Source organism: Octodon degus, unplaced genomic scaffold, assembly GCF_000260255.1.
Source record: "Octodon degus isolate 3935 unplaced genomic scaffold, OctDeg1.0 scaffold00123, whole genome shotgun sequence".
In the NCBI taxonomy this organism is placed as follows: domain Eukaryota; kingdom Metazoa; phylum Chordata; class Mammalia; order Rodentia; family Octodontidae; genus Octodon; species Octodon degus.
In genome coordinates, this window is record NW_004524699.1 from 6,677,135 (window position 1) to 6,684,374 (window position 7,240).

Below are 7,240 nucleotides of genomic sequence, written 5' to 3' on the forward strand. Positions count from 1 at the left end.
GCAGCCCTGCAGCCCAGCCTCAGCCAGGCAGGAACCCGGCCCACTTGAAGGTTCACACAGCACACAGGCGGTTCTGGAGCCAGGCAGGGGCACCTGCAGGTCACTTGGGACAGCCATGGATGGCCAAGACAGCTCCAAGAACATCACCTTTAATGCGCTGCAGATGCCACACTCTTAGTCCCCACCTGTGTCTCACTTGCCGCCTGCAGTGATGGCCTTGACATTGCCCGCCCGTGCCAGGATGTTGGGCAAAAAGAGCAGCCCCGAAGCCCGCTCAATGCTCTCAATGGGCACGAGGAAGCGCTCGAGTGGGATCGCCTCGTCCACAGGCGCATTGGGCATCACGTAGGAGCGGAGCTCAATCTGCCCGCCTGTGGCCTCCAGGATCAGCACCTTGAAGAAGTGAGTGGGCACCGCCACATGGTTCTTGCCGATGACCTGGTACTTCACGTAGGACTTCCCATCAGCCTCCGTCCTGCGGGCAGACCCAGCACTCACAGCTAGAGCTTGGTTGGACCCAAGCCCCCCGCCTCCAGGAAGCCTGCTCTGACCTGAGCTCTGTCATCCTGCCAGGCCACCCCTTGACTTCAAGGCTGCGTACCCTGCCTTCCCACCTTCAAGGCTGGGGTCGGTCCCCGCTGCAGACTGACTCTCCCAGTGCTGCTGAAAGTATTGGGCCTTCTAAACTCCAGCTCACCTCTGGGACACTTGATTGCTGTTCATCTCTCCCAAGGCAGTGCACCCAGTGGGCAGGGCCATGGCAGTTGAAATCCCATGCCCAATACAAAGCCTGGCACGAGTCACCTTTTTTGTTTTTTAAGGGACTCACTGTACAGTTTAGGCTGGTCTTGAACTCACGGCAGTCCTCCTGCTTCAGCCTCCCAAGTACTGCCACCACACCTGGCCACTCGAGTGGCCTCTGGCTCCCAGCTCAGTGGGCACTTGTTGCTGGAAGTTTCAGTGCCCAAACCACCACCCTCCCCAGCTCATACTAAGCTCTTAGCACGGGTCAGGCCTTGGGCCTGATAGCCCCCATCTGTGAGGTCACAGGCGTTAGCCCCATTTTACCTGGGAGGACACTTGAGACCTTCTGCCCCCAGCACCAAGAGACCAGGCAGTAAGGCCTGGGCCCCATCCTAAGCCTGCAGACTGGTCAGAAGGTGGACTGGGAAGCAGGGACCCTGCCCAGAACATCTCAGTCCCCAACAGCTGGGACAGGTAAGGGGACAGTGGGACCTGAGGGCAGAGGAGAGCACCGTGAGCCGAACAGTGAGGTAGCCTCGCAAGTCGGGGATCTGTGGTTCCATCCATGCAGATCATGGCTGGCCAGGCTGCCAGGGTCACAGAGGAGCAAGGACATTTGGGGCCAGGTACCCCAGGCAGAGAGATGACCAAGGAGGCCACCTAGAGCTACATGGGGCTGCATGTGACAGTGCATCCCTGTCATCCCAGCACTTGGGAAGCTGAGGCAGGAAGATGAGCACATCTGAGGCCAGCCTGGGCTATTAACATGGTCTGAATTGCACAGACTCTCAAAAGTAAGTGGAATGTGGGGCCCACGCCAGGGACACAGGCCAAGAAGATGGATTAACAGTACCGGGGTGCTGACCCCTGGGTGCAGCCACGCTGTGGCCTCACCTAGGCAGGAAGAGTGGCCCAGTGCAGACATAGACGTTCTGGTAGCTGCGTGCCAGGCTGCGACTGTACTTCTCCAGGTTGTTCCAGGCGTTCTGGTTGAGGTGTGGTACCTGGGGGCAGAAGGGGGATTCAGTGGGACATGTGGATCCCTACCGCTCCAGCAGGAAACAGGCTCAAGGAAGACCTGGCCCTCCCTGAGGGCAGGTGACCACTCAGGTGGAGCCTAGGCAGGGCTCCGTTCCACCTGTGCCCTGGGTCGCTACCATTTCCTCCTTTCTCGCAGACACCCGGACCACCTGGACCTTACAAGCTAGGAAAATGGGTCCTGGGGAAAGAATTAGGGGCTAGAGGCTCACAGGGCGCCATTCCCTGGAGGAACGAGGGTGGAGGGGCTGCTTGGCCTGCGGCCTGTACTTGGCACCACCAGCTGGATCAAGTGCCCTCGTTTCTGGGGATATAGCTCTGTTAGACACTTGCATAGCTCGCCAGAAGCTCTGCAGTCCTTCCCCAGTGCTACAAAAACCAGTCATTAACCAGGCGTGGTGGTGTACGTGTCAGCCTGGGCTACCTGGTTCAAAGACAACCTCCTTTACACAGCAAGACTGTCTCAAAAAACAGCTGTCGGCTATGACTCTAGGCCCGGCGGCGTACCACTCAGCCTTTATGGCTTCGTTGCAGCTAACAGCCACTTTCCTTAGAGTCTTAAGTACCTCGGCCCTATGCATGCGGGGAGTGAATGGCCGCACCACCCGCAGGTTAGGCGACTGAAGGTCACGTGGGTGCAGCGCTCAGAACCTCTGTCCGAACCTAGACCCGAGTGCGGGCGCTGCGAACCTGGGGTGCGACGTTGCTCAGGTAGAAAGTGTCGTCCATGGCCTTCTGGCTCCAGCGGTGGTTGGCGGCGGCGGCTAGGTGGCCGCGGTCGAAGCCGCTGCCGCGAAAGTCCGCGTTAGTGGCGCGGTGGTACGCGTGCACCGACTCGTCTTCGCGGAAGTCGCACGCCCGGCGGTCGCCGTCGCCGCGGAGCCGCTCGGGCCGCAGCTGCTCGATCACCCAGAGCGCGCCACGGGTGCGCGCGTCGTAGCACAGCACGTACGACTCCCGGCTCTTGAGCTGCGCCACCCCGGGTAACCCGTACTTAGCGAGCTCGCCGGAGCCCAGGCCGGCCGGTTCCGCGGGCACCAAAGGCAGCTCGGCTGCGGCCGCCACGGGCAGCACCGGCAGCCGGCCCAAAAGCCCTGGCACCGCCCGCGCATCCGCCCTGTCCCGCCGCCAGCGCTCGGCCGCAGCGCCCACCCCCGCGCCGAGCACCAGTGTCAGGGATGCCCGCAGCGCGCGCATGTCGCCGCCGCCGGGACAGGGCACCTCGCGCTGCGCTGCCGGGGCCGACGCGGGGCTGAGACTGGGGGGCACTCTGTCTTTCCCGTGCCCTAGCAAAGACTCAAAACCACAACCTACAGAGGAAGGACCGCTCCCACGTGCCTGTCCCAAGGCCCTTTCTTTGCCCTTTTAAGACCCCAGGACAAGGGGCGTGGCGCCATTGCGTCCCCTCTGGATTGGTCGCGGTCGGGTCTCTGGCTCCGCCCAGGCTCTTTGGCCGCCACGCAGGAGCTACCCTCTGCGCATGTGCGAGAAGCAAGTACTAGCCATCTGAAAGTGCTTTTACACTACTTTTAATCTTCAAAGCAGGCGTGAGGGAGCTCCTAGTTGGCGGAACAAGTACAAGATCCCAAGTCTGTCAGGCTCCAATCTGCTGTAACCATGGCACCATAAAAATAACCCAAGAACTCTGGGAGCATGGCAATGACTTGTTACTATTGGTGTAGGGGATACTCAAGGCCTTTCACCTTTTAAATTTTTTTTTTCTTTTTTCAGAACCGGGGATTGAACTCAGGCTCTTGCGCTTGCCAGGCAAGTGCTTATTCTACTGAACTATCTCCTCGGCCCCTAAAAATTTTTAATAAATAAAAATTATTTTCAAACAGGGTTCTCAACAAGTCGCCAACTGAGCTCCAACTCGTGATCCTCCTGTTTTACCCTCCCAAAGCAAGAAAAGTAGCCAAAGATTTGTGTGTGTGTGTGTGTGTGTGTGTGTGTGTGTGTGGTACCGGAGATTGAACTCAGGACCTTGTGTTTGCCAGGCAAGCACTTATTCTACTGAGCTATCTCCCCAGCTCAAAAGTTATACATATTGCTTTTTCATTTCGAGAGTTTTTGTTTGTTTTGTTTGTAAGAACCGGGGATTGAACTCAGGCCCTTGTGCTTGCCAGGCAAACACTTTCTACCGGGCCATCTCCCTTGGCCCCTCCAAAGATTTTCTTGAAACTCAGCCAGATGTAAAGGATGCAGGTGGCCCAAGCTAACTGCTGTCTGGAGCAGCACCTGATACACTGACTCCAGAAAGCAGCTGGACAATATTATGAAAAGGGTTCTTAAAGTTCACACCTTTCAAGCCAGCTGCAGGACTGAGCCCAGAAGGGAAAGAGGAATAAAGGATTTGGGACATGAACGTTCACCACAGTAGTACTTATGAAGTCGGAATCAGCAGTAGTCACAAAAGGACTTGTTAAGGACACTTTTAGCCCATTAAAATATTTTTAAATCATACGGCAGCCCAGCATGGTGGCACACGCCTATCAGCCTAGCACTCAGGAAGCTGAGGCAGGAAGATCAGCACGAGTTAAGGGCCAGTATGGATAATAAAGTGAGTTTAGAGCCAGCCTGGAGTACATAGTGAGACCCTGTCTCAGAATAACAAAATACTGGCTAAAGAGCCCGGCCTGTGCTTCCAGTTTAATTTTCTGGCTCTGCCTCTCAGGAAACGGAGGTTACAAGGGTATGTCATCATGCCTAGCATTTTCTTGAGATAATTGTAGTATGATGACTACAGTTAGTAATGTGTTTGTTTAAATTGCTAAGAAGGTATTTTTAAATTCATCACAAAGTGGTTGTAGTGACTGATACATTTGTTAAAATCACATTGTGTGCATCTGTAAGAAAATCAATTATACTCAGTAAATGTATTTGATCCACTTACAATAAAATTAAAATTTAAAAATTGTAATAAAGCTACCCCCATACCTTCTAATCTAGAATCACTAATAATGTCATTTTTGTTGCAAATATAATTCTGCCCACTTGTTATTTTCTTGATTTATAGTTTTTTTGTTTGTTTTGTTTTTGGCAGAAATGGGGCTTGAACTCAGACCCTTGTACTTGCCAGGCAAGCGCTTATTCTACTGAGCTATCTCCCCATCCCATGTTTTTTTATTTTTGAAGTGAGGTCTTGCTATGTGCTCTAAGCTGCCCTTGAATCCACTATGTGGAGTAGGCTGGCCTCAAACTCGCAGCAATTCTGCCTCAGCCTACCCATGCTGGAATCAAAGGCATGCAATACTACACACAGCATTCTGAGTTACAGTTTTGAGTATAGTATTGTTATTCCCCACTCAGACGCTAAATAAGTTGCTGCATTATTTGATTTTGAGACAGTCTTGCTATGTAGCCCAGGCTAGTTTTTTTTAACTGGGAAAAAAAAGTATATATTTAGAATTAGCCAGCTGGGGTCAGTTTAGATGATGCCAATTTTGTTGGCAACATCCAATGCATCATAATCAGGAGCCAGTCGAACACATGCCTCCTCGCCATCAGGCCTGGTTAGGGCACTGACCTTGGCAACACTGACGTCATAGAGCTTCTTCACGGCTTGTTTGACTTGGTGCTCATTGGTTTTGACATCCACAGTGAGCACGAGTGTGTTGCTGTCCCCGATCTTTTTCAGGGCTGACTCTGTGGTCAGAGGAAACTTGATGATGGCATCGTGGTCAAGCTTGCTTCTCCTGGGGGCGCTCTTTGGAGGGTATGTGGACAGCGTCTTGGGACAGTGGAAGGTGGGTGATGTTCCTATCTTCTTTTTATGGCTGTGGATGCCTTTCAGCATGGCCTTTGGCCTTCAAAGCTTTTGCTTTGGCTTCAGTGTTGGGAGGAGCGGGGGCTTCTTTTTGGGAAAAAGGCCCCAGCCTAGTCTTGAACTCACTAAATTCTAGAAAATCCAGGCTAATGATGTCCACCATCTACTCATGCCTTCCCTATGGGATCAGCATTAGCTGAGCAGCTGTACTTGCGGGAGTTTGACCTCTAGCTGTACACTGCAATCTTGCCATATAAAATGTCCCTGAGAAGAAGCCTCAGCAGCCACCCATTTCCAGGGCCCTCCTGTCTCTCAGCGTTCTCTCAGTAAACCATTCCTACTCTTGGTCCCCTGTGTTCTCAGGTCCATTCTTTGACATCAGGAGACACAGTCTCAGCACCTCTAGCAGGCTGGGAGGGGCTTCCAGTGACCAGCTGGAGGTCCCACCAGGATCCCTAGGTTAAGCACTTGCTTTTGTCCCATGGCCACCCTTAAGAGTATTCCCAGTGGATTGTGACTGGCTTAGGTAATAAAGAATTGTCATCCTTGTCTGTGGGTCATTTGCGCCTTGTCTTTTTTGTCAAAATCACAATAAGTTTTTGTCCAGAGCATGGAAAGGTTTTGATCCCTTCTGTATTTGGATTTCTCTCATGGGGCATCTTTAATTTTGCAAACAGGGCCCCATATTCCTTCTTTGACTTGCTTGGCCTCTTCCTTGACGGCTTGGTTTCATTATTCACAGCTCCCTGAGATGTTTTTCAGACTTGTAATTGGCGGCTGCCTGGTGCTCTCAGGCAAGTCCGAGTGCCTGGGAGTGATGGGACAGGTTTTGGCAGTTCACCTTTATGGGGATGTTTGTTTCTATGAGCAGGAAATGGCAATGTGCTTTTGTTCCCACCATTGAGACTCTTTCCTCTCCAGTTGGAGGCTCCTGAATCCCTGGAAAATGAGTGCTTGTACATAAGGGTCCTGAAGATCAGCAGCACTCGCTTCCCTTTCCCAGCAATGCGAAGGAATCAGAAGGCAGGAAGGCTCTAGGACACACAGGTACTGGCTTCCTCCAGCAACACGCCTCATCCTTGGGTTAGACAGGACTCAGAACCACGCTCGTCCAGGGACACACAACGTAAGGATGTCGCCTAGCCAGTGGTTTTTTTTTTTTTTTTTTTTCCCCAGAACTGGGGATTGAACTGAGTCCCTTGCACTTGCCAGGGAAGCGCTTATTCTACTGAGCCATCTCCCCGGCCCCAAACCCAGTGTCTTGAGCAAGTATCTCATGCAACCCCTGGAGAAACCCATCCTACATGGTACAAATAACTGATCTCTGGGGTGCACTACAGAAATCTGTCTCTAAAACACATACAGTATAGTCCCCAAACACTAACACTGTAGCCTAAGGAGTCCCTCCAATCTGCCCTTCTGGCTTTTTTTTTTTTTTCTGGTGGCACCAGGGATTAAACTCAGGACCTTGCGCTTGCCAGGCAAGCACTTACTCCGTTGAGCTATCTCCCCAGCCACCCCCCCCCTTATTTATTTAGTTTTTTTTTTTTTCGTGTGTGTGTGTGTGGCCAGCTCAGCCCATGGCGGGGGGCTGGCTGGCATGTGGTGCTGGGGGATTGAACCACAGTCCCTGTGCTTTGCTAAGCTTGTTCTAAGTAGGTGCTTTAGACCACTGAGCCATCTCACCAGCCC

The 7,240-nt window shown here is 52.9% G+C and overlaps 2 protein-coding genes and 1 pseudogene across 2 annotated transcripts in view; 1 reads left to right on the plus strand and 2 right to left on the minus strand.

Moving 5' to 3' along the window:
• Spout1 (SPOUT domain containing methyltransferase 1) overlaps positions 1–48 on the plus strand; it is a 6,579-nt gene extending 6,531 nt beyond the window's left edge. Inside the window, exon 5 of the mRNA XM_023700255.1 lies at positions 5–48. Within this exon, the coding sequence (XP_023556023.1) occupies positions 5–48 (44 nt within the window). The remainder of the gene's footprint in view (positions 1–4) is intronic.
• Positions 49–133: 85 nt separating this feature from the next.
• Positions 134–3,167, minus strand: Endog (endonuclease G). The gene is made up of 3 exons (XM_004640473.2): positions 2,473–3,167; positions 1,639–1,748; positions 134–475 (listed from the first exon to the last, which is right to left on the minus strand). Exons 1-3 carry the CDS (start codon positions 2,977–2,979, stop codon positions 193–195), a joined length of 900 nt encoding a protein of 299 aa, XP_004640530.1. The 5' UTR covers positions 2,980–3,167; the 3' UTR covers positions 134–192.
• Positions 3,168–5,209: 2,042 nt separating this feature from the next.
• On the minus strand, positions 5,210–7,045 carry LOC101585109 (annotated as a pseudogene).
• Positions 7,046–7,240: the final 195 nt, after the last annotated feature.

Coding starts and splice junctions, on each gene's coding strand:
- Endog (XM_004640473.2), bottom strand. CDS start 2,979: ATGCGCGCGCTGCGGGCATCCCTGACACTGGTGCTCGGCGCGGGGGTG. Junction 1,749..2,472: donor TGAGCAACGTCGCACCCCAG/GTTCGCAGCGCC, acceptor TTCTGCCCCCAG/GTACCACACCTCAACCAGAA. Junction 476..1,638: donor GGGCCACTCTTCCTGCCTAG/GTGAGGCCACAG, acceptor GTCTGCCCGCAG/GACGGAGGCTGATGGGAAGT.